This window comes from Leucoraja erinacea, chromosome 26 (genome assembly GCF_028641065.1).
Source record: "Leucoraja erinacea ecotype New England chromosome 26, Leri_hhj_1, whole genome shotgun sequence".
Taxonomy (NCBI): Eukaryota; Metazoa; Chordata; class Chondrichthyes; order Rajiformes; family Rajidae; genus Leucoraja; species Leucoraja erinaceus.
The window spans coordinates 27,921,321-27,948,832 of NC_073402.1; the positions used below are offsets into that span (position 1 = coordinate 27,921,321).

The following is a 27,512-nucleotide window of genomic DNA, read 5'->3' on the forward strand; positions in this document are numbered from 1 at the left end:
ATATTGAATATGATTTATGAATGGAGGGGAGGCTGCATAGCGAAGGGTGAGGTTCCCGGAATGGGTTGAGTGAAGTGTGCAAGAAAGAACTGCAGATGATCAGCCATGATCACAATGAATGGCGGTGCTGGCTCGAAGGGCCGAATGGCCTCCTCCTGCACCTTTTTTTCTATGCTGGTTTAAACCGAAGATAGACACAAAATGCTGGAGTCACTCAGCGGGACTGGCAGCATCTCCGGAGTGAAGGAACGGGTGACATTTCGGGTCGAGACCCTTCTTCTGATGGTCTGTGCCGCGATGGAGAGATGGGGTGGAGAAAGTGAAAGATGCTTTTAAAAAAAAAAAGCAACATCGCTTCTGAGCTCCGCGATCCTGAGTTTAAATTTTAAAAAAGTCCTCGGGGAAATCCTCAGGGCTGGTTGAATCGGCAGCACTTACAAGGGCAGTGTTGAAAAGTTGCCGGTTCACTGACGTTCGTTCAGCTCAAAAAATCACCCAGACCCAAAATATTCAATCATTCAGAAGAAAGACACTAAAAGCTGGAGTAACAACTCACCTGGAGAGAAGGAGCGGGTGACCTTTCGGATGTGTGTGTATATATTTATACAATGGTATATGGACACACTGATCTGTTCTTCATTCATGCCTTCTATATTCTGTTGTGCTGAAGCAAGGCATGAATTTAATTGTCCCGTTTCGGGACGAAATGTTGCCTATTTCCTTCGCTCCATAGACGCTGCTGCACCCGCTGAGTTTCTCCAGCACTTTTGTCTACCTTCAATTTTCCAGCATCTGCAGTTCCTTCATAAACAACTGTTTAATCCAGCATCTCTTCGGTTTAAACCTGCAATTCCTTTTCCACATTCAGTCATTCAAATTCCGTATTCAACCCTAGTGTAGATTCGCGTTAATTTTCTACTGCTGGGAACGAGCAGGGTGGAATTAGTGGGGCATATTTAATGAGAATAAAACCTGCAAAAAGAGCTGAGAAAAGGCTTCAAAGGCGTAATTCTGAGAGTGTTTAAGAAGGAACTGCAGATGCTGGAAAATCGAAGGCAGACAAAAACGCTGGAGAAACTCAGCGGGGGTGCAGCAGCATCTATGGAGCGAAGGAGAAAGGCAACGTTTCGGGTCTGAAGAAAGGGTTTCGGCCCGAAATGTTGCCTATCTCCTTCGCTCCACAGATGCTGCTGCACCCGCTGAGTTTCTCCAGCATTTTTGTCTACATTCTGAGACAGTGAGTGAGTGGCTGATTTAAAATCTTCACGGTGGTGAGAGGCGGGAGTGGTCAGATCCCAGCACGGTTGACTGAGATACGATATGTGTGTGTGTGTGTGTGTCAACTGGGAACTGCTACATATCTACGCGTAACACTAAACAAAGGTCTTGAGAAATCAAACGGCGTTTACAAAACTTTAACAAAAATAATTTCTCTCGTATGACAGGTACGGCTTCGAATGTCAGGCGAGGTGATGTAAATTCAGTCAGTCCAATATGCTCTTGACCTTCTATCCACGGCTCTCGCCTGCTTTAAGTCTGCACGTCTCCCTGGCACGATTAACCCTCCCCTATCTGTAAACCGCGGCAACCCAGGGGACCGGGGTTTTTTTTTTTAAATCAAAGAGTTGAATTTCAACGCGTTTCCTGGAACTCTTTTATAATGTCTTTCACACGTGTTCGGCTGCGTTGCAGTCTCTGCAAGGGGTAGAGTGTTAATACCTGGAGTCGGTGGCGCTCCCTGCCACACTGCAGCCTGCACTCTCACAACAACTCGCTGGACAAGATGATGGGACTTTGCACTGGACTGCTCCTGTCTGCCTTACTCCTCGTTCAGGTCAATGGGGTGCCTAAACCTAAAGTAAAACCCGGTCCACAGACTCCAGCCGGTAAGAAGATACATTTATATACTCTTGATGAAAACAAAAGTTATTCCACCTTTTTTTTTAAATCAGTTTCTTATACTTTCGAACCCTCCCGCCCATAAAGTACAACAAGTATGTTTCATCAGTTACTTATCCTTTAGAATTTCCCCGCCCATACAGTATGTACCATCAACTTATAATTTAGAACTCTCCCGCCCATAAGGTAGATTAAGTATAAATTTCATGTCTCTTACTCTTTAGATATCTCCTGCCCAAATGACCAGTGTTAATGCATTTTTTCCAACATGTACTTAAGGAATTTCACCTGTTTTAAGGAGTTGTTTGCATCCAAATCAATATTGAGTGAAATAGCACAACTCATGATATAATTTCAATATTATTCTGACATTATGAACGATATTGACTGTTCGTGTTATCTTTTGTTCAAGATCTTCAGATTATTCATCCTGCAGATTACATGTATTAGTTCAGGAGTTATAATTGGACATCCCAGTGCTGCCATGGTTACTTGCTGAAGGAACACCTAGACTTTAGCAACGTCTTTAATTGTATTTGGCATTTAAACCCCAAGTGACGAGGGAGGCAACCATTCTAACTGGTCAAACCATAAATAATGTTAATGGTGTAACAACTGGACTAGGTTAGTGCTAAGAAATGCGAGCTAATTTTCCACAGTCTTATTGATAATAATACATCATTGCAGAAAACACTTACATAGGACATGCATTAAACATTGTGAACATCAATATTGCAACATAAAAATTCCAAGATGCATTGTAACGAAAGAGCCATCATCCAAACATGACATTGACCAGGTATGAAACCAGGGAAATTTCATATCGATACAAGGAACTGCAGATGCTGGTTTACAAGAAAAGGCACAAAGTACTGGAGTAACTCAGGGGGTCAGGCAGCATCTCTGAAGAACACAGATAGTGATGGTTCAGGATGGGACTCTTCTTCAGACTGATTGTAGGGGGGGTGGGGCGGGGAAGAAAGCTGAAATAAATTCCATGTGTCTGACGTACTATAATAAACAAATTATTCCCCTATTTCAGTATCAGGAGCATCCTCAAAATAACCATTTTGATGCTGTGGGACAATGGGTTTGTGGAGGGAAAATATCAATGGAAATTCTCTTTGCATATCCACCACTTTGTTGGTTATATAGACTATTAGATGGGGATTGGTCGTGTTGCAGCGTATGCCAGCGTTATCGTAGTTGCCTTGTAAATATTTACAGACAATAAAATGAATATTAGGTTTCAGCTGCTAACATCTTCAGTGTTCCACATTTCATTATGTACTTCTGTGTGATCGTGTCACCCGAATGTTGTGAATGCCTTTCGCAGTCCATCTGTGCTATAATGTATCCGGCTCCGATCACTTTGCCAAATGATTGATCAGTGTCTGTGTTTTTCATGCTTCTTGGCGTTTCACCCCAGCCTGCAAGCAACAGATTATTATGTCACAACGATAAATGATTTACAGTTGATGGGATTGGAAGTGAAAAGTTGTACTTGACCCTTCTAAGAGTACTCATTGAAAGCAGCCTCACTTCTGTTGGGAACTGGTCACCCTACTTTGTTCAATTGTCTCTATGGAATTCAATGTGTATGATTGCAGGGTTTTGGAATAGATTGCAAAGACGATGCTATCTGTTGAAAAGTAAAGCCTAACTTTTTAAATGCTGTTATTATCTTTGTGGTTGTTGAGAGTAGTGTTATTACAATGCAGCTGAGACACATTGGGTTCAGTTCAGACTACTGTTGACTTAGCCAATTCTACATGGTTGGTAGGAATACTTCATTTGACCACCGTATCCATTGGAGAAAATAACTGCAGTGACCCCTACTGGAAGGTAGTGAGGGGGATTGGGTGGCATTGGCTCCAGCCCTGTCCTAATAATGGTCGGCTGTTCCAATTCCAAGAATGTCCCATGGACAGAGGGGTCCCATAGTGCTACTGCATCTCAATAAAGCATTCAGGCTGAGGAAGTGGGAATTTTCAATGAAAAAATACCTGTGTTAAAAACAGCATTTGTACCATTCATAAATGAGTGATAGGAACATAAGCATTTAGAGGTACAATACAATACAATTTATTTGTTGTCATTTGAACCCAGAGGTTCAAACAAAATTTGGTTTCTGCTGTCATACAAACAAGAAGAAGAACCAAGACACAACACAATTTACACAAACATCCATCACAGCGAATCTCCTCCTCACTGTGATGGAAGGCAAAGTCTTATCTCTCCCCTGCACTCCTCGTTCTCCTCCCGATGTCAGAGTCAAAGCCCCTGGCGGGCGATGGTAAATAAGTCCCGCGGCAATTATAAAGCCGCGCCGGGTGATACAAGGTCGCGCTCCGGGTCTTGGTACATTAGTTTTATTGTTACATTGATTTAATTTTTGTAAATTTTGAAGGGCATAGAAAATCTGATTTTAGCACATAGTTCCATCTTGTAAATTCGTCCAAGATTGAAGTATCAGGCAGAAGCAGATAGTTGGAAATAATTACCCCTTTGCCTCCTTGGGAGCCAGCATGGACACGATGGGTCAAATGGCCTTCTCCTCCATCATTATACTTTTTGTTGCATTGCCCATATTCAGATGATCAATTTCTAATAATTGCCAACAAATATGTATGTCACTCAAGTGGAAACTATATCTAATGGAAAGTCATCTGAAAGGATTTGCACTGTACCTGCACTCTGCGAGAAATCAAGCTTGCTTGAAGTTTAAATTCGCCTATATCTTTCAATATCGTTTTCATCCACCCTGCTCTGTTCAATTTATTGAAAACAAACCAAAAGTCCCCAGTGCCATAGAGAGTGAACAGAATGGCTAGTGTGTCACTTGGTGTAAAAAGTTACACATTAAATCAAAATCTGTGCTCATTCAGGAGGTGCCAGTGAGATCACAGATTATTCTCTGAGCAGGGTTAAGGCATTTTACTGGTTTTCTTTTACATATTTCTACAGTGTAAAGGCACAAAATAAAAAAGCCACTCTTGGCAGCATTAATGCCGTTCTGGTAAGTCACCGCATCACACATGCTTCAGCCACAGTATTGGTGCATAATTATTTAACTGTTGCCTAAATTACAAAGGCCAGCTTGTTCCATCAATCTTAACTGTGATTCTTTATGCTCTTTCCATATTTCAGGCAATCAACTCGACACCAGCCCCTGGATCAATCCAAGTTCTTCACTAATTTTTCCTGTAAATCTATTCTCCCCATCATTATCATCAACTCCCCTCCGAATTTACTAGGGGCAATTTATAATGCTTCACGTACCAAACCTTGTCTCTTTGTGATGTGGAAACAACCTGGAATGCCCCTAGGAAACCCATACTGTCAAAAGTAGGACACGCAAATAACACTCAACAAAAGCTTTTCATTGTACCTCGGTACGCGTGACAATAAACTAAACTGAACAGACAATACCAGAGGTACACAAAAATGCTGGAGAAACTCAGCGGGTGCAGCAGCCTTCGATCTTCCAGCATCTGCAGTTCCTTCTTGAACAGACAATACCAGAGGTTAGGATTGAACCCAGGTTACTGAAACTATGGGGCAGTCACTTTACCTGCTGCGCCACTGAGCTGCCCCAACCCTATCACAGAAAATTACTGCTTTATTCTTAAAATGTGATGCAAAAGTCCAACACTATGTCACTAGTTACAGCACATACTGAATGCCCAGCTACCTATTTCTAATAATTTCGAGTGCTTTTCATGGTCGCTGTTGGCTGTGTTATTTACGTTGATGATTACTATTTCAGCCCAGATGTGAACATCATATGATCAAAACTTAAAAACAAAATTACAGAAGCTTGCAAAAATATTTAAGCAAAAGATGATCAGCCATGATCAACAGTGAATGGCGGTGCTGGCTCGAAGGGCCGAATGGCCTACTCCTGCACCCATTGCCCATTGTCTACTGTCTATTTAGGCAATACTCCAACATTACGTTCAGAATATTGGCCCAGTAATAACACATTATCCACATCTGGACTGGCACTGTGAAACAGATGTATACCTTTTCAGTTTACAGAGTTATTTCATAGTTTTAGTTTTAATTCCTTGAGTACATGTTATTGTCTACCCATAGTTTATAATCAGACAATAGTTTTCTTCCAGTTCTCCAATAGTTTTTGGAAAATCACATACACTATTTCCACAAATAATGTGCTACGTTTAAAGATTAGTTTCAGATTAAAATCGGTTTTACAGATTAAAATGTAGAGAGGTAAAAAAAATGGGAAGTGCTAGGAATAAGGAGCAGGCCAATTTCCGGTGGCCCTTGCTGTCTCCTCCCCTTCTCAGCTCTCCCTCAGCCCTCTGGCTCCTCCTCTTCCTTTCTTCCCCCCCCCCCCCCCCCCCCCCCCCCCCCCCCTGCCCCCCCCCCCCCCGCAGTCTGAAGAAGGGTTTTGGTCCGAAACGTTGCCTATTTTCTTCGCTCCATAGATGCTGCCGCACCCGCGGAGTTTCTCCAGCACTTTTGTCTACCATAAGGAACAGGGAATCCTGGTATCTATAAATCCATCATGTGACAACTGACATAGTTTTTACTTTGGCACCACCCCATAAAAATAAAGTTTATTTTGTGATAATGTATAAAAATTGCAGCTAAAGTCGATGGAACCAACTAATCTTTGCAGAATGCAATGGTTGAGTAATTGTGCATCAATGCTGTGCCTGAAGCAAGTGCAACGCTTCAGATTATCAGAATACCACCAATGTTGCCAAGAGTGGACAGGTAGGTGCGCAGGAAAGGTTTGGAGGATATGGGACCAGCTTGGATGGGGCAGCATGGACAGGTTGGGCTGAAGGGCCTGTTTCCGTGTTGTATGACTTCTTATGACTCTATGAGTGATTGGGCGATGCCGCACGAGCATGCTCTCGCTAAATGTCAGCAAAAATAAGTAATGATTGACTTTGGGAAGGGGAAATCAGGAGACCATCTGCATGTGGGCCAACAGTGGAGTGAGATAGCAGCTTCTAATTTCTGGCGTTAACATCTGGGGTGACCTATCCTGGGCTCAGCACAGGGATGCATGTCGTCGAATACTCTTAACACATTTCTGGATACATATATATATAATAACAGATGCATCATAGCCTGATATGGCAAGTCCAATGCACAGGAATGCAAGAGGCTGCAGAGAGACGTGGACTCAGCCCAGTCCATCATGGACACAGCTCTCCCCATCATGGAGAGCAGCTACACATGGTGCTGCATCCACCATCAAACATCTCCATCATCTGCTACACACCCTCTTCATGCTGCTCCTGTCAGGCAGGAGATGCAGCACAGCCTGAGGTCCCGCAACACAAGGTTCGAGTACAACTACTTTCCTACTCTCTGGATGCTTTCAAGAGAGAGCTAGATAGGGCTCTTAAAAATAGTGGAGTCAGGGGATATGGGGAGAAGGCAAGAACGCGGGGTACTGATTGTGGATGATCAGCCATGATCACATTGAATGGCGGTGCTGGCTCGAAGGGCCAAATGGCCTACTCCTGCACCTATAGTCTATTGTCTATTGTCTACAACCATCAAGTTCTTGAACCGACCAACACATCTCTAATCATACCCTGACAATGGAACACCATGGACCACCTTGTGCAATACCATGGACTTGTTTTCCAATTGTCTTTTGCATTAATGTTTTTTTATATTCAGTATTTAATTTTTCACAGACTTGCAGAATGTAAGTGTAATTTATAATTTTGGTTTCTGTACATTGGCCGTCTACAAACCTGTGACGTGCTGCAAGAAATATTAACATTGTACCTGTACCTTCCCAAACTTGTGCTTAGATGACAATAAACTTGACTTGAGTTGGTCCTTTTGCTCCTTCACTGCAGGAATACACCCTGAAGATTCATACCAGTAAATTATCTTAACCCTGCTCTGCTGTAAACCGTGCAACATAGACAAAACGCAAAGAACATGGAATTGCTCACTTATGATTCCCAAATCCATGAAGTCTTGCTGATACGTTATACTGGTATCTTCCCCGAGCTATTGTGTCCGATGAAATGTCCGATGGATTTAGGGGCAATATTCAAAGCTAATTTGAAACAAAAATGCACAATACCACTGGCTGTGAAGCAGAACTCTTAACAAATGCTGCAAAGTTGGCACTCTCAATAAGCTGAAAGCTAGGGGTTTTTTTGCTCCTATCCCTCAATTTGTTGTCACCTACATTTCTGCCCTCCTTCACGTCTTCCTTTCTTTCTTTCCCTTTCATGCAGGTCTTTGCCGAACTAAACCCACCGATCTTGTCTTCATCATCGACAGCTCTCGGAGTGTCCGCCCTTCTGAATTTGAACAGGTGAAAGTGTTTGTGTCGCAGGTCATCGAATCCCTGAGCATCGGCCCAAATGCCACCCGGGTTGGAGTGGTCAACTATGCCAGCACGGTCAACCCCGAATTCACCCTCAGCGCACACCGCAACAAGGCCGCCGTCCTGCGGGCAGTCTCCCAGATCAAGCCACTTTCCTCCGGCACCATGACTGGCTTGGCCATCAATTTTGCGACCAATATCGCTTTCAATGAGGCCAGCGGAGCACGGGTGAAATCCAACGCTGCCAGCAAGGTAACTATCACTACTTTTTAATAATAGAACCAAAGAGACTATCCATTCAGTCTGATTTTACACCAGGTTTCTATAATAGTGGATATTTCTTAAGGCAGAGACCGATACATTCTTGATTAGTACGGGTGTCAGAGGTTATGGGGTGAAGGCAGCAGAATGGGGTTAGGAGGGAGAGATAGATTGACCATAAGGTTGAAGATAGACACAAAAAGCTGGAATAAACTCAGCGGGACAGGCAGCATCCCTGGAGAGAAGGAATGGGTGATGTTTCGGGTCAAGACCCTTCTTCAGAATGGTCATAAGGAATAGGACTAGAATTTGGCCATGCGGCCCATCACCTACTCCGCCATTCAATCATGGCTGATCTATCTCTCCCGCTATGATTGAATGGTGCAGGAGACTTGATGGGCCGAATGGCCTAATTCTACTCCTATCACTTATGACCTTATGGCCTTCTGGTGGTGTTAAGCTTCAGCAATAGGCTTTCATCCTTCCAAGTCAAGTCAAGTCAAGTCAAGTTTATTTGTCACATACACATACGAGATGTGCAGTGATGTCCAGGAACAGCTTCCATCTTCATCGAAAGGCCTGGTGTCTTCTCCACCATTTCTGCTACTTGGACAGTAACATCAGATTTGATGCTCACTGTTTAGTCAATACAGATAACTATCTAATGAACATTCAGCTGAAAAATCACCTGTGATAAATCCATGAATCCATTGACGCTTTGAAGTGGTTCAAATGTTCAAGTGAAATAAATGGAATACAAAAAATACACAATTTCAATTAGCTAAAATGAATGAAGGAAAATTTAAGAACTAATAGACTATTTGACCCGCTCAGTCAAATCATAACTGATCTATTGATTCAGTGTGGTCATCCTGCTCCAAGCCTGTACCCAGCATCATTTAAAAAGAGGAACTTGTGATATTCCCATTCTGTTGGATTTTAAGTGACCCAAGCTAAATATGAGTTGTTGTCCTTACTGTTGGTGTGGAAAAACCCAACAGTACAAAGAATGACTTCGCTGACTTCAAGTGAACTCCCCAACCCCTCATTATCAACCCCTCCCCAATGTCCCCTCACATCAAATTTCCTTTCTCCAGCTTTATATTTGACTCCTTCCCCAATCTGACACCATCTTGTCTCCTTTTCACTTCTGGCCTTTGTCACCACCTCCACCCATCTGTCGATCACCTCCCCTCCTCAAACCCCCAACTTCACGTGTAGCCACCCATCATTTGCCAGGCCTTTCCCCACCCTTACCTCTCATTTTCATCTCCCACCCCCACTCCATCAGTCTGAAGAAGGGAACTTTAAACCTACTTTGCTAATCAAGTGATTAAAAAAAATGTGAAATCAAATATCCGTTGGTTTCAATGAGGATGATTGTTTTCTTAACAGAAAGAAAATTACTGCTGATGCTTAAATTCTGTAACAAAATAAGAAAATGCTTAAAGCACGCAGCTCATTAGCCAGCATCTTTTTTTAAAAATGTATTTATTTATTTATTAGAAGCAAATGTACAAGAGTAGAACAAACGGCATAAAAAATGATACAGTTAATGTACAGCTTCAATTTTAACTTTTTAGCTTTAAAATAAAGGAAAAGAAAGGAGAGAACAAGAGAGAGAAAAGGTTGAGGTAGGCAGCATCTTTGATAAAGTAAACTGAATTAGCAATTCAGGTCACTGGCTTTTCATTAGAACTCATTGATTACATTTCACTGGAAATTTAAGTTCTCCGCGTCATTCTGTAACACTTCCAGGTTTTTCATAATCTTACAGTTGTTATTGTGTCACAGAGTTCGTTTAAGCAATATTTTCTAAGAATTCTGGTTCTTGTTTGCCTGTAATCAGGCTTTAAAAAAAAGGCGTCTCTTTCAAATGGTAAAAAGCTAGCTGAGAATATTATACAGTCTACAAAGAGACTCCTGTCGTGGTTCTGGAGGAGATCTGTCTGAGCGCAGCATAATGCATCTGCTGTGTGAAATTGTTTGACAGGGTATGTCTGCACAATATTGAATGAACTTACAGTTACAGAAGGATTAGTGCTTTAAGAAAACATTATTTTAAAAAATAATTAAACCAATGAGACCACGATAAACAACTGGTTTCCAGCATGAAGGATGTTAATGTAACCTTTGATAGACACAAAATGCTGGAGTAACTCAGCGGGACAAGCAGCATCTCTGGAGAGAAGGAATGGGTGACGTTTCTGGTCGAGACTCTTCTTCAAACTGAGAGTCAGGGGAGAGGGAGCTGCCTGTCCCGCTGAGTTACTCCAGCATTTTGTGTCTATCTTTGGTGTAAACCAGCATCTGTAGTCCCTTCCCTCACATTATTGTGACCTTTAATGGTTCAATGGCAGAATGGCACGGTACACTTGCACAAACACTGCACCACACAGGATAGAAGGAATAGGTAACGTTTCGGGTCAAGACCCTTCTTCAAACTGAAGAATCTCGACCGGAAACGTCAAGTCTGAAGAAGGGTCTCGACCCGAAACGTCACCCATTCCTTCTCTCCAGAGATGCTGCCTGTCTTGTTGAGTTACTCCAGCATTTTTCATTTATCTTCGGTGTAAACCAGCATCTGCAGTTCCTTCCTACACTAAACCGCATTGTTTTTGCTCGAATCCACACTTCACTAACAGAACTTGTATACGTGCGGGCACCATGGAGAGGCCACTGAGAGAAAGATAATATTGTGGGAACGATCACAGGTTCATCGGGTTTTTGCCTGGGAAAAAAGCTGACAAAATTCCTGAGGGCAGGTCAGCTGACTGCTACAGAAATAAACAGAAACATTTTTGAAATAAGACATTCGTTTAGTGATAAATAATAACTCGTAAACTCCACATCTTGGTGCGCTTGATCCTTGATTTACTCTCCAACCTTGAATGGAATTCCACTGCTGAAAATGAGTAATAATGCAGTCGAATATTCCAACATTAGTGTAAACTCTACCACCGCTGGACCACTTGTAAGGAAATACTTCCTGACCCAGGGAAACTAGTTGATGAAAACAACATGCATGCCTTTAAGGGATTGGTCTCCCTACAACCCAACCACTATGGACAGGTCAACTAAACTGAATGGTGTAAGGGCAGCACAGTGGTGCAGCGGTGGAGATGCTGCCTCACAGCGCAGAGACCCGGGTTCAATTCTGACTACGGGTGCTGTCTGAAAGGAGTTTGTACGTTCTCCCCGTGACTGCGTGAGGAGTTTTCTCCCGGTGCTCCGGTTTCCTCCCACTCTCCAAAGACATTCATCTTTGTAGATTAATTGGCTTTCTTTTGTAAAAATTGTAAATTGTCCCTAGTGTGTACGAGGTGGTTGGTGGTCGGCGAAGACTCAGTTAGCTGATGGGCCTTTCTCCGTGCTGCAATATTTGATAGTGTAACCGTCTTTCCAGTTTCACTTTATTACAAAATGAGTGATACGGGGGATAAATACCTTTAGAAATGAGGTGTGGATTGGTGGGGGGGGGGGGGGGGGGGGGTGAATATGTGGAGTTAATTACCATAGACTGCAACGGAGGCCAAGTCAGTGGGTATTTTTAAAGCAGTTATTGGCAAGTATTTGTTTGGGAAGATTCTCAAAGGTTATGTGGAGAATGCAGGGGAATGGGGTTGAATTGAGAGGGAAAGATAGATCAACCATGATTGAATGGTGGAGTAGTGTCCATTGGCCTAATTCTGCTCCTATGACTTGTGAACTTTTGAAATCGCCCACGAACTCAGTTCCATTATTGGTGACTAATGCAAGAGGGTAACCAACTTTCATAAGTGATAGAAGCAGAATCAGGCCATTTGGCCCATCAGGTCTACTCCGCCTCGTAACCCCATTCTCCTGCCTTCTCCCCATAACCCCGTGACACCCGTACTAATCAAACTTTGTGCCCATTCTGCCCGTAGGTAGCCATCATTGTGACCGACGGCCGACCCCAGGACCGCGTGCGAGATCCCGCCACCCGTGCCAAACAGAAAGGCATTGAGATCTTTGCCATCGGTGTGGGCAGGGCAGAGCTGAACTCCCTCCGCGAGATCGCCAGCGAGCCTCTGGAAGACCACCTGGACTACGTAGAGAGCTACAGTGCCATCGAAAAACTTTCCAAAAAATTTAAGGAAGCTTTCTGTGGTGAGTAAAACAGCAAAGAATATGGAAAGATACGGAAAGATGTTAGGACAGCATATCAGAGCCTACCTCATGCTTGTAATGTTGCAAGACAGGGACATCATTGTCAGCAGGTGTTGGGGCAATGCTTGTGCGATGCCAATGTTAAACGCCATACTTTACAGACATTTTTTAAACAGTATATGTAAAATACATATGCATTATTGAAAGGAACTAGGTAGAATTTAGTAGTAGTAGGTCTGAAGAAAGTTCCCGGCCCGAAGCGTCACCCATCCATTTTCTCCAGAGATGCTGCCTGACCCGTTGAGTTACTCCAGCACTTTGTATCTATCTTAAGTGTAATTTATCCCATGAAGGAGGCATACACAAGTCTACAGGCTATTTTGCAATTTGCCCCAACATACAGGTAACGTGGATTTAGACTCCAAGACCTATTCTGCTGTACATTCAGATCAATAAATTAATTGTTTTGATTTTGTGGCTTTGAATTTCCTTCACCTTTATACTTTGACATATATCGCAAGAGACCGAAAACCAACTATGTGACTTAAAATATCATGGAATATTACCCAAATAAATGCCAAAGTTTATTGGCCTTTTACATCCATTAAACACTGCAGCTGAATGTATCTCCTCACACAGTGAGTTATCCTTCAACTGTGCTTGTATGCAGTTTGGGCGGCACAGCAGCGCAGCGGTAGAGTTGTTGCCTCACAGTGCCAGGGACCCGGGTTCGATTCTGATCTCGGGAGCTGTCTGTGCAGAGTTTGCACGATCTCCCTGTGACTGTGTCGATTTCCTCGGGGAGCTCCGGTTTCCTGACACACCCCAAAGATGTGCAGGTTTGTATGTTAATTGGCCTCCGTAAACTCCGTCAAGTGTAGGGTGTGGAGGTGTAAGTAGGATAGCATAGAACCAGTGTACAGGCAATCGGTGATCGCTGGTCGATGTGGGCTCGATGGGCCAAAGAACCTGTTTCTACGATCACCAAAACGTCACCTATTCCTTTTCTGCAGCGATGCTGCCTGTCCCGCTGAGTTACTCCAGCATTTTGTGTCTTATCTTCGGTGTTAACCAGCATCCGCAGCTCCTTCCGGCACGCGGTGTCTGGATCTATTGGCAAATTATTTTTGAAATTCTCTTTGGCCAAATTTGCATTTGGAAATTGCTTATTTTCCCTGACGATATTTTAACTAGTTTGAACTCTGTGTTTCAGTGGTGGATCTGTGTGCAAGCGGCGACCATGACTGTGAGCAGGTGTGCGTGAGTGTTCCTGGCTCTTACAAGTGTGCCTGCAATGAAGGATTCACACTCAACCCAGATGGAAAAACTTGCGGGAGTGAGTCTTGATTACGTGTAGAATATTTTTGTTGAAACGTTGAACATCAGCTAGCCTATTCATCTGTTTACATCAGTTACATAAATGCACAAAACTATCCATTAGTCTGCATGACCTCATGAACAACACTAGCATACACAATCCAAGATGATTGTACAGGTTTGTAGTTCATCATGGAATAGCCCACAGTGCAAAAATGTGTCCAATTTTACCTTATTTAAGGTAAAGGTTGTTCTCCTTGCTGTGCTCAGTTTACATTATCTATACATTTTCCAAGACAATCATCCCTCTCCGAATTCACTTTTCCTCAAAAGTCTCCCTTGCCTCTGTTCAGGAGCCCCAGAGGGTGGTGAATCTGTGGAATTCATTTCCACAGACGGCTGCAGAGGACACGTCACTGGGTATTTTTAAAGAGGAGATTGATAAGGTTCCTGTTTAGTAAGGGTGTCAAAGATTATGGGGTGGAGGCAGCAGAATGGGGTTGAGATTGAAAAATAGATCATCTGCTATCGAATGTTGGAGCAGACCCGATGGACTGAATGGCTTAATTTTGCTCCCATGTCTCATGATCTTATGAGAAGAAACTGGTGGTGCACGGTTTCAAGCTTCTGTATTTCCTGTCTGATGGGAGCAGGGAGAAGAAGTAATGCCCGGGGTGAGAAAATCCTACGATTTGTGATGCTAAACTGGAAACACCAGATCTAGACAAGAGATGAACATAAACACACACAAGGCATTTCTTTCCTTTTGTAAACTGGGCATTGTAGATTGGGCTGCCATGACTGGCCACAGGACTCTTGTTAATTTTAAAATGTTATTATTGATTCTTATAATAATAATAATAATAATAATAATAATAATAATAATAATAATCTTATTTATATAGCACATTTTTAGTCAACTTGCATTGACCCCAAAGTGCTTCACATAATTACATTACATTTACACACAGGCAAAGGTGGGTGAAGTGTCTTGCCCCAAGGACACAACGACAGTATGCACTCCAAGCGGGATTCGAACCAGCTACCTTCCGGTCACCAGCCGAACACTTAGCCCATTGCACCATCTGTCGTCCCAATTCTTGCCTCAATGGGCCTGTCCCACTTGGTTGTCATTTACACGTCATTTACGAGACATCATTTACGCGTCACGACACACGACGCGCGCGTTGTGACGCTCACGTGATGCGCGCATGTTGTGCATTATACGTGCATGGTCCGTGATGACGTAGGCAGTGACGCGCGGCTGTGCGCCGCTCCCCAGGATTTTGGGATGTACAAAACCTTTGCACGCCACCTGCGTGACGTGCAAATGGCGCCCAAGTGGGACAGGCCCTTACAAAGAAAAACTGGCTTTTTCAAGAGTGTATTATTCCGCTCAGCAGGAAGTTGTATCACTGCTGCGCCTGTTAGCCTCAGTCCTGAGAATGTGAATGACACAAGATAAATGTAAACTCTGTATTTATTTATTTATTTATTCTTGTTTTGTTTTTTTTTTGTTTTTTTCCCTCGCAGCTTGCAGTTCAGGAGCTGTTGATTTAGGTTTCGTTATCGATGGGTCAAAGAGTGTGAGACCTGAAAACTTTCAGCTGGTGAAAAAATTCATCAACCAGATTGTCGACTCCCTGGATATTGGTGACCAGCAGGCACGGGTGGCCCTTGTCCAGTACTCGAGCACGGTCAGGACAGAATTCCCCCTCAACAAGTTCAATACAAAGCAAAGCATCAAGGCTGCCGTCAAGAGAATGGAGTACATGGAGAGAGGAACGATGACAGGCCTGGCTCTGCAACACCTGTCCGAGAAGGTCTTTCTCCCGTCCCTAGGAGCAAGGGACAACATCCCAAAAGTCGGAATTGTCTTCACTGATGGTCGCTCACAAGATTACATTAATAGTTTTGCCGAAAAGATCAAAAATCAAGGTGATGCTAACAAAGCGCTCTTGTTTATAGACCCCCATATGCTTGGCATGGGAGGGAATTGTACAACTAAGGGGCCAACTCCAGAACCAGGGGCCACAGTTTAAGAATAAGGAGTAAGCCATTTAGAACGGAGACGAGGAAACCCTGTTTCTCACAGAGAGTGGTGAGTCTGTGGAATTCTCTGCCTCAGAGGGCGGTGGAGGCGGGTTCTCTGGATGCTTTCAAGAGAGAGTTAGATAGGGGTCTTAAAAATAGCGGTCAGGGGATATGGGGAGAAGGCAGGAACGGGGTACTGATTGGGGATGATCAGCCATGATCACATTGAATGGCGGTGCTGGCTTGAAGGGCCGAATGGCCTACTCCTGCATCTATTGTCTATTGTCTATAAGGGCAATGAGCTGAGAAATTGGAGTAATTGAATAGATTTGCCAAAGATCTGGCAGACATATTCCTTCTGTACTGTGAAATTGATACTAGAACATAGAACAGTACAGGCCAGGAGCAGGCCCTTTGGCCCACAATATCTGTGCTGGATATGATGCCTGGGCAGCACAGTGGCTTGGCAGGTAGAGTTGCTGCCTCAGAGCACCAGAGATGCAGGTTTGACCCTGACCTCGGGTGCTGTCTGTCTGGAGTTTGCACGTTCTCCCTGGGGACGCATGGCTTTCTTCCCGGTGCTCCATTTCTTCCCACATCCCAAAAACGCACAGGTTTGTAGGTTAATTGGCCTCTGTAAACTGCCCCTAGTGTGTAGAGTGTGGATGGGAAGGCAGGATAACAGAATTAGTGTGAGCAGATGATCGATATGGACTCGGTCGATATGGACTCGGTGGGCCAAAAGGCCTGTTTCCATGCTGTTTCTCTAAACTAAACCAACTCTTATCTGCCTGCACATAATCCATATCCCTCAATTCCCTATTCTGTAAGGAAACAATGATAACCCTTCCCCATTGTTTTTTAAAGTCCCTTCAGCAAATGTTTATTTACAATCAATATATCGAATGCTGGCCTATTCCTAACCTGCTGTAAATTTTCCAGTTGAGCTCAATGTCATAAAACGTATGTAAGAAACATGATAAACACACTTTCTCTACCATGCCTACAATCAGCTTCTCCCTTCAGTCGGGTGACGTTAATAACTGCCCTGGGAAAAAATCTCCTTAAAGTAACCTAATTCACAATGTGCAAATTTGCCTCATGATAAACTGAACTCAAACATTTCAGTGCATAAATGACTTAACATAATTCTGCAGCTAATAGGTTGAGAGAGTTAACTGTGGGGCTGAGCTTGTTTACTTACAGACGGTAAATGGCTGCAAAATGTTGTTTCAAACAAATAAAAATACACACAGGAATACACTTTTATGCTGCTGCTATGGCGCTCCTAAATCACTCAAGATGTAACACATCCGTGGTATTCCACATAATAACACATGCCTGCAGCTTACATTGTTGAGAATGGAATCCTCACAGTTCAGTTCAGTTGTACCGAGGTGCAGTGAAAAGCTTTTGTTGCGTGCTATTGACAATAAACAATAGACAATAGGTGCAGGAGGAGGCCATTCAGCCCTTCGAGCCAGCACCGCCATTCACTGTGATCATGGCTGATCATCCACAATCAGTACCCCGTTCCTGCCTTCTCACCACATCCCCTAACCACTATCTTTAATAGCTCTATCTAACTCTCTCTTGAAAGCATCCAGAGAATTGGCCTCCACTGCCTTCTGAGGCAGATAATTCCACAGATTCACAACTCTCTGGGTGAAAAGGTTTTTCCTCACCTCTGTTCTAAATGGTCTACCCCTTTTATTAAACCGTGGCTCCTGGTTCTGGACTCCCCCAACATCGGGAGCATCTTTCCTGCCTCTAACGTGTCCAATCCCTTAATAATCTTATACGTTTCAATAAGATCCCCACTCATCCTTTCAAATTCCAAAGAGCATTCAAGCCCAGCCGCTCCACTCTAGTCAGCAGAAAGACAATACATGATTACAATCAAGCAATTTACAGTGTACAGATACATGCTAAGGGAATAATATTTAGTGCAAGTTAAAGCTAGTAAAGCCAGATCAAGGATAGTCTTGATAGTCATTACACCAATGAGTAAATAGTAGTTCAGCACTGCTCCCTGGTTGTGGTAGGATGATTCAGTTGCCTGATAACAGTAGACATAGACCTTTCATTCCCTGCCCAACTTCAGCAGAGCAATCCCAAAGCTTGTTTTCTATTTCCCACATTAGCTCAACTGTGGCATCTTGATTCTAATTAAGGATTGGACTGCAGCATGTGGTACAGATTTCTCAGCACCATTTAGTTATCGGATGACACCAGAGCATTAATTTTTCTCCTCGTTACACGACCGTCTAGAGTTCAGTATTTTAGTTATTGATGATAAGTGACAGAATGATGTCAAAATCTTACAACAATATGAACAGTATTGTAATGCTGATATTTCCCCCCATAGGCTCTTAGCAACGATCTCTTGGAAGGTTTTCAAAATGCAATCTGTGATTCATTCTTAACTGTTTTCAGGAATTAAGATGTTTGCGATAGGAGTTGGGAATGCACTTGAGGAAGAATTACGGATAATTGCTTCAGATCCAGTGAAGGATCATTATCATTATACCGCAGACTTCAAAACAATGAACCAAATCGCAGACAAATTACAAGTCAAAATATGTGGTAAGGTCTTTTTTTTCCTCATTTTTCAAAATGTGGTCTCTTGTTTCTGTTGGTGTAAGTCTAGAGGGTTTTTTTTAAACTTTTCAGACTGGGAAGCACTGCAAATGTGAAATGCTCTCATCATTCTGCAAAGTATTAGATTTCTAAGAGTGTTTTATAGTCATATACGTCCTGAAACAGAACAATAAAATTCTTACGAGCAGCAGCAGCACAACAGATAATATTCAGTGAAACTTAACCCTGAGATTGAAGGGAAAACCGAAATATCGCAAACTAATAATTTTTTGATTAATTTCAAAAAGGAATGGAATTTTGTAATGTTTATCTGAGACATCGAATATTCACATATGTAAAAACGTTTAATTTGGACAGACTGTAGTTGGGTAGTTACGACTTTGCCTGCTATTTAGGATTTTGTCTTTTAAATGAAATGCGAATCAAACTCCTCCGTCGCTCCTTTTTAATGGACATAAAATAAAACATCACTATTTCAGTGAAGAGTGTGGTAGTTCTTCCCAGTTTCCTGATCAATATTTATCCCTTATTGAACAGTAGTGAGCATTATGCCGTCATTAGGGTGGCACAGCAGTAGGGTTGCTGCCTTGCACCGCTTACAGCATAGAAGACCTAGGTTCGATCCCGACTACGGGTGCTGTCTGTACGGAGTTTTACGTTCTCCCCGTGACCCCATGGGTTTTCTCCAAGATCTCCGGTTTCCTCTCACGCTCCAAAGCTGTACAAAGGTTTGTAGGTTAATTGGTTTGGTATAAATGTAAAATTGTCCCTAATGTGTGGAATAGTGTTAGTCTGTGGGGATAGCTGGTGGGTACGGACACAGAGGGTCGCAGGGCCTGTTTCCACGCTGTTTCTCTAAACTGAACCAGATCATTCTGCTGTTTGTGGGACACTCCTTAGAAGAAAGTCCTCTGAGGATGTGAAAGGGACAGGTGTTTCTGTTATATCCATTAACCCAAATCCTAACTTCAAACAAAAGTATGAACTACAGTACTCAAAGGAATATAATACTGTCATTGCAAAAAAAATCACATTGGTTTGAAGAAGCATATCTACAACAGATGCTTAGCTTATGTTGTGTCTGTATAATGAGAGGCATCAATCTTCTGATACAGAAAGAATCCATTGTGATCAATGAAATGTGATGCAAAATCAACTATAAACATCTCTGAAGCTATTCTTTTTTACTCATCTTGTTACGAATGTAATCTGCATTTTCAAGATTCTTCATCTAATTTTCAGTAATGACCTGGTAATCGCAGTTCCTTCTGGGGGAATAAGTGGGGCTTTAGTTAAAATACAAATAACTATACTATTCAGCTAAACTGGTAAAAATGAATCCCATTGCAACCCTAAAGGGTGGTAGACCTGTTGGGGATTTGTGTATATTTTTCCATCAGAAGTAAATTTAAAATTATAAAATAATTATTTGCATACTATACATAATTACATAAATATTCTGGCAGAATAAACACACGTCCTCACAGAGTATTCACATGTAATGAATTTCAGCCACGTGAAATTATTTTATCCATTCCTTTCCTACAGGTGCATAATATAAATATTGATATGGACCAGGGATTAAGTATGTTATTTAGCAAAATGGTGATTCCACCCCCCCTCCTCCTCCCCCCCCCCCCCCCCCCCCCCCCCCCCCCCCCCCCCCAAAGCTTTTAAGTTACTTCAAGAAATTGAGCATACCTCTTAAGAATGAGACCAGGGATTGATCCTGACTACAGGTGCTGTCTGTACGGAGTTTGGACGTTCTCCCCTATTGTATAGCACAGCGCTTAGAGTACGGAGGTCACTGGTTGGTATGGACCCGGAGGGCCAAAGGGCCTGTTTTCCCGCTGTATCTCTAAACTGAACTAAACTAAAACCTCAAAATTCCAAAATTTGAAATTAACAAAAAAATTGTTAAAACATTCTATAGGATTTCGGATTCTCCTTCAAAGTTTCAATCTTATTTCACACACTGTGAAATGTTTATAAATTCATTTGTAAGACACATTCAATTGAATTTGCAACTTGCCCATATCAATGCCATCTTCTTCTTCTTGCGTATGGCGTGCACAGCCTAAAGTTGTAGGGCAACTTGTTCTATTTGATCTTATTTGATTGTGCACGCCGGGTTGATTGCATTCGTCGAAACAGGGCGGACCACGTGAAGGTTGCAATCTCCCACCCCGTCAATGCCATGAGTGTTACCAGATGCCAGTTACCAGGGAATACCTGGCATTGTTGCCAGCTGATAATCATTGCCAGGGTGCTAGTAATCAATGCCACAGTGATGCTGGATCTATGATGGATCGTCAACAAAGTCACTGAACCACTGACCCAGCGGGTCACAAATAACATATCTAAAGATGTAAAGTAAATCAGTGGAAGGAATGAATGAGAAATGCATTATGTAAATTTACGTCTAAGTATCTTGAAAGCACAAAAAAACCCTGCAGATTCTGAAAATCTGCAATAAATACAAAAACACAGGAGATACTCATTTGATCAGGCGGCATTTCGTTGTCTCTAATGCATTTCGTTGTCTCTGTACTGTACACTGACAATGACAATTAAATTGAATCTGAATCTGAATCTGAATCTGTGAAGAATATAAGACAGTTAATGGCAATGATCTTGCAACAGAATAGTTTCTGATAAGCGGTTACTGACCTAAAACATTACCTTTGTGTCTCTCTCCACAGGAGCTGCCTGATCCGCTGAGTATTTTTAGATTTAACAAATGCCCACTCTGTAGACAAAGAACGTTGTTTCCAGCATTTGCAACAGTTTACTTACCAATAAATATCTACACTGCAACCTGCAACCTTGGTTCACGGAGAAATTGAAGAATATTGGTATTGTCCCCTCACCTGTCTTGTTTTTGCTTTCAGCTGCACCTAAAGACCCATGTGCCTGCGAGTCACTAGTGGAGTTCCAAAGAAAGGTCGAGAAAATTATTAAAACACTGACGTCCAAACATATCCTTTTATTCTCATGTGCAGTTTATCATAAATATATACTCATATAAAATTATCTCAAATTTAGTTTAACCTTAATGTTGAAAAATTGTGTGCAATGTAGGCAGGGTTCATTTTGGAACTTTTATTGCAATTTGCCTCTTACTGTTTGTGATCACCCTACATTTGATAACAATGAATGATCAACGAAAGCCATGAATGATACAACATTGGGATATGGTAGGGTGGTGGGTAAGTTACTGGAACAGTAGCCGATCATCTGAACCATTGGTCCAGAGACCTGGGTTCAAAGCCCTTGAGGGGAGGGGAGCAATCTAAAATAATCTAATAAAGTAATTAGGTAAAATAAAGTAATTGAATAAATCTCAATTTAAGGAACCACAGTTACAAGCTGGTAGAGCTGCTGCCTCACAGCACCAGAGACCCAGGTTTGAATCTGACCTCGGGCGCTGTCTGAGAGGAGTTTTCACGTTCACCCTGTGACTGTGTGGGCTTCTTCTGGGTGCTCCGGTTTCCACCCACATCCCAAAGATGTGTGGATTTGTAGGTAAATTGGCCCTAAGTAGATGCACTGAGCAGACGCAAAAGTGGGATGGCATAGAACTAGTGTGAACAGGTAATTGATAGGCCAAAGAGCCTATTTCCAAGCTGTGCTTGCAAAATAACTAAACTATTATCTGTACAAGGATCGTTGTCGGATTATCCAGTGATATACTCTGGGATATGGACCCCAGAGGTGAGTTCCTGGCCAGGATGTGGTGATAAGGTCAGGAAACTGGCAAGAGTAGGCTTTTGGCACAGACCTCAGAGTTTAACAGCAAGGCCACTTTAGATGGAGCTACTGGCCACAAGGCATCCATGAGTGGTCTTCAGGCCCTTCTGGTGGGAAGCTTCCTTAATAACTGAAGCCATTGAGAGAGTTTACATTGGATATCAAGGGACCATTGTCTTAACATTAGAGTCCATTAACATTATATCAAATAGCAAATTCATATAATCAAAGATCCAAGCCTGATTGCATCCGCAGGTATTACAAATGTCTCTTCTGTATAAAACCTGTGGAGGCCTAAAACAAAGGAGCCAAAATGAGGATGTTATGTAGAAGTTGGGACTTTAAAAAAGTTAAATATATTTTAATGTGACACACTTACATTAACTTTTTTTGCTTTGGTGTTGAGAATAAACGCAACTCACCCCCATCTCAACTACATTCCCCACCTGAGGATCTCTAATGTTCCAGTATAGGTATTAGAATCATAGAATCACTAAAGTAGAGGAAACCTTTGCTGGGTTCTTGTTGGCCTCAATCTCTTTACTCATAGCCCGATAACTTTATTCCTTGAGTACTTTTTAAAACTCCTTTAGAAGTTGCGTTTGAACTTCTTTCCGCTGTCCTTTCATTCCCAAATGTCCTTCAGCAAGGAATTCTGCCTGAGATATATGTTACTCTGTGTGACTTTAACCACCCTATGAAATGGCCCAGAAACCCCCCGCTTAGTACAAAGGCAAACCGGGATGGGGGAATGAATGTCGGTCCAGTCAGTGATTCCCACAGGTCATGAAAGAATAAAACAAAAATTCCAGATCACATCATCTTGCTGAGTGGAAAAGCTTTTTTTTCTCATGCTGATTATCTTAAATCTGTTTCCTCGCTTTCTTAACTTTTCCATGAACATTGAATTCTCCAATTTTTAGTAACTTCTACTTACAATCCCCCTCCCCTCCCTCCTTCCTTGTTATTTTACCAGTTCCACAGTTCTCCATATTGTATCCCTCTTGAGATCACATCTTCCCGAGCCAACAATGGTCCTACCAGGCACCCCCCTGCCTGAGGTCATTTGTGGCTGGCCCGGATTAGTCATGTCTATTCTAACCCCCAACTCTTCCCTTCATCTTCACCCCCCTCCCCACCCACCTCCTTCCTTCAGTCTGAAGAGGGGTCCCGACCCAAAACATCACCCATCCTTTTTCTCCAGAGATGCTGCCTGACCCACTGAGTTACTCCAGCACTTTGTATCTTATCTTAAACAAAATCACTTCAGATTTCCTTGTCTGATGAGAGCAAGTCCAATTTCTCCAATCCGTCAATAAATAATGTTCCTTATCTCTTTAACCAACAGAATAAAACTGTGTGTGAAGCTGATGCCTTTACATGTCCAAGAGACGCCAAGACCACATAGCATGTTCTGATATAGAACGGTTTAAGAAATAGATATTGTTCTGTAGTTTAAAAAAATGTCAGCAGTTCTTGGTTCTTGGTTTCTTGGTCCTCCAAAATATTCCAAATGGAATTTAAACTGGAGGTGGTGAAGGGAGGGCTTAAGCCAGAAAGGGTTATTGGGAAGAAAGAGCTACTTTAAATTTAGTTGCATCTGGTTGGGTAACTATAGTTGGGTGGAGATTATTCCATGCTTTAATTGTGCAGGGGAAGAACGAATTGCTGTACACGTCTGTCTTTGTAGCTGGGATCACAAATTGGATCGAATGCCCTCGCCGGCTCCTAATTAGTTTGGGTTTGGTGTAGGTCTTGTAGTCTATGTCGAGCTGACCATTTAACATCTTGTAAAAACAGGTCAAACGGTGAGCTTCATGTCTGTCTTGGAGAGGGTTCCACCCCAGAGAATTCAGAAGTTTGGTGACACTCGCTTCTCTCTTGTAGTTTGGGCAGTACCGATATAAAGAGAAACATAATTAATGTTTCAGGGTGAAGATCCTTAGTCAGAGCTGGGAACGAGGAATTATAAACATAGTTTAATTAATATAGTATCATTCTCTCATGTATTGTTTTCCCCTGTGTAGGAAGGAACTGCAGATGTTGGTTTAAACCGAAGATAGACACAAAATGCTGGAGTAACTCAGCGGGACAGGCAGCATCTCTGGAGAGAAGGAATGGGTGAAATTTTGGATCTGAAGAAGGGTCTCGTCCCGAAATGTCACCCATTCCTTCTCTCCAGAGATGCTGTCTATCCCGCTGAGTTACTCCAGCATTTTGTGTCCATCTATTGTTTTCCACTGACTGGTTGGAACGCAACAAAAGCTTTTCACTGTACCTCGGTACACATGGCAATAAACTAAACCAGAGAAGGTGAAAGGGAGAGGGGAAGAATGGCTAAGGACAACGGGAATATCTTTGATTGTGTGCGAACAGGCCAAATGGGTTAAAGGTGCACTGAGTGTGGTTACATGTCTCTGTCTGGGCCTGCTAATAGCAGGGCAGCAACATATTTTCATCAGGTCGGGCTGTACCAATGAAGAGAGGAAAGCTGTGACAAAAATTACAGATGACTTTTAAAACGTTTTTATTTCGGATTTCCAGCCTCCTTAATTTCTTCTTCATTTACAATTGCTCAGATGTATTTCCGTTCCCATTACAGTGCTACTTTTCTGCATAACAATTTGAATCGATATTATTACTTACAATCAAATCAAACCCTAAAGTATGTTGCAATATTAAGATGCACCACCCATCGAGTTGATGGGACTGAAGATACGGGCTGAAGAGCTGGTAAAGTTGGGAGGGTGCAGTGCAACTACTGACTTGAAAGTTGACTTTCTTTTACATATACTTAAAGATTTTCAATTTAGTCACTTAATTTGAGATTGATCCCTGGGATGGCGGGACTGTGAGGAAAGATTGAAAAGACTAGGCTTGTATTCACTGCAGTTTAGAAGAATGAGGGGGAATCTTGGAGAAACATATAAAGTTATAAAAGGACTGGACAAGCTAGATGCAGGAGAAATGTTCCCAATGTTGGGCGAGGCCAGAACCAGGGGCCACAGTCTTAGAATAAAGGGGAAGCCATTTAACACTGAGGTGAGAAAAAACGTTTTCACCCAGAGAGTTGTGAATTTGTGGAATTCCCTGTCACGGAGGGCAGTGGAGGCCAAATCACTGGATGGATTTAAGAGAGAGTTAGATAGAGCTCTAGGGGCTAGTGGAGTCAAGGGATATGGGGAGAAGGCAGGCACGGGTTATTGATTGGGGAGGTTCAGCCATAATCACAATGAATGGCGGCGCTGGCTTGAAGGGGCAAAAGGCCTCCTCCTGCACCTATTTTCCATGTTTCTATGTTTCTAATTCATTTAAAACTTGAAGCCACTTCTGAATCTAGCACTGTGGTTGAATGCTTTGACTTTCATGCAATATGGTCCTTAACAATTTTTATACTAGGTACCTTTGCAAAAAAACTGGCAGCTCTTGAGAACAGACTTCTTGTCTAAAAGATTCAACTGCACTTTTCCTGACAACTGTTAACATCATCAAATGTACTGAAAACATACTTATGTAATATACAAGAGTATCTGAATTACTAAAAAAAATGCTTTAATTTTAAAATGTCTAGTCTAGTTACCTTCTCCTTATAAAGGAACCTTATAACAGTAAGTGCAGTCATTTTCATTTGGACAAAGCACTGAAATATGCCAGAAACATTGATATTCTTGGCAATATTTTTTGTATATTAAAAAAAGGAAGACACCAAATACGAAACTTAATCATAATTTCATTTGTATTTATATTGTAATTTACTTGTTTGATACTAACATTGGCGTATAATACAAGCTTTTATATTTTGTCCTCTAGTAAAAAAAAATTATGAATCATAATACATTTTATCATGTGCTTCTAAGAACTCGGTAACCTCATCCTTTATAATAAAGAGCATATATTCTGAAAATTGACCAGCTAAGTACTACATCGAGTCACACAGCACGGAAACAAGGTTCTTGAACCCAACTCGTTCATGCTGACCAAGTTTTATAACTGAGCTGGTTCTATTTGCCTGTGGCAATGAAATACAGAAGTAAACTATAATAATAATAATATTAATAATAATAATATCTTTTATTGTCATTGCACATAGGTGCAACGAGATTTGGTATGCAGCTTCCATCCGATGTCATAACTTAAACAACTAATAACATTTGGGTAAAATTTAAATACCCTGAGAAACATGATTTATAAAAAGAACAGTAAAACAGTCTAAAGTGCAAATATGTCTGTGCCGGGTCGATGTGCGACGTGACCATCCAAGGGAGACAGTTCATGGGGGTGGGGGGCACTCGGCAGGGCCGGTTCAGAGCAGCTATAATTGTTCAGTTGTAATAGTAAGGGACAATACAAATATGTAATATCTCTGACAACTTTGGGCAAAATCAAGAAACAGAAATGGTTAAAATTTGTGCATGGCCAAGAGCATAGTTTCTCCTGCCTATTGCACGCCCATCCTGATCACAGGGTCTATTAGTTTTAATAGATCTGAATGTCAGAGCAGATTGCAACAGATGGATAATAAATAATATATACATTCTTCTTGGTGCTCGTGACCAAAGACATAATTCTAGCTCAAAATATCTTGTGTGTCTTTTTTAAATTCAGATATTTATATATGTATATTTTAAAAGAAAAGATATTATGGATTCTTAAGAGTTTTGTTTGGATGTTCTGTTTTGTCACTTTGGTAAAACCGTATTGTGTCAGGAAATAACAGGAAAATAAAAGTGGCCAAAAACATTCAAACTTTTGCGCGATGGTCTCTTCATTTATCTCATTTATTTCAGTGAGATTGTTGGACTCTACGTCTCACTTGATTAAAATGTTCATCCTTCAGACTGAAAGCTTGACCTTAAGACCTAAGGAAAGAAGATGAAGGGATAGGCAAGGCCCAATACAGAGACACAGAAAGGGGTGAGGGGCACCCCAGTGCAGAAGTTAAAAACAGTCGCGCATATCGTAGGAAAAGGGGAAAGCCATGACGGCAGAAGAGAACGTCACTATCAGGTGGGTTGTTTAAAAGGTAAAGACCACCAGGAGTGTAGGGAAGAACAAGTCATAGGTAATGAACAAGTCGTAGGAGACGTAATGGATGGATATTGAAAATAGAAAGGCAGAACACAATAACGCTGAAGTCTAGATTTATCAATAATGCTAAAGTCTATTTTTCACACAGAGAGTG

The 27,512-nt window shown here is 42.1% G+C and overlaps 1 protein-coding gene across 1 annotated transcript; it reads left to right on the forward strand.

The window, feature by feature from the left end:
* The first annotated feature begins 1,407 nt into the window (after positions 1-1,407).
* Positions 1,408-27,076, forward strand: matn1 (matrilin 1). Its single transcript, XM_055656527.1, has 8 exons — positions 1,408-1,886; positions 8,145-8,488; positions 12,406-12,628; positions 13,842-13,964; positions 15,479-15,883; positions 18,416-18,565; positions 21,472-21,556; positions 25,725-27,076. Exons 1-8 carry the CDS (start codon positions 1,784-1,786, stop codon positions 25,777-25,779), a joined length of 1,488 nt encoding a protein of 495 aa, XP_055512502.1. The 5' UTR covers positions 1,408-1,783; the 3' UTR covers positions 25,780-27,076.
* The last annotated feature ends 436 nt before the right edge of the window (positions 27,077-27,512 follow it).

Bases quoted from the DNA above. Each gene is read 5' to 3' on its own strand.
- matn1 (XM_055656527.1), top strand. From the start codon at position 1,784: ATGATGGGACTTTGCACTGGACTGCTCCTGTCTGCCTTACTCCTCGTT. The intron at 12,629-13,841 runs GTGAGTAAAACA...TCTGTGTTTCAG, and splicing joins ATTTAAGGAAGCTTTCTGTG to TGGTGGATCTGTGTGCAAGC. The intron at 13,965-15,478 runs GTGAGTCTTGAT...TTTCCCTCGCAG, and splicing joins AGATGGAAAAACTTGCGGGA to CTTGCAGTTCAGGAGCTGTT.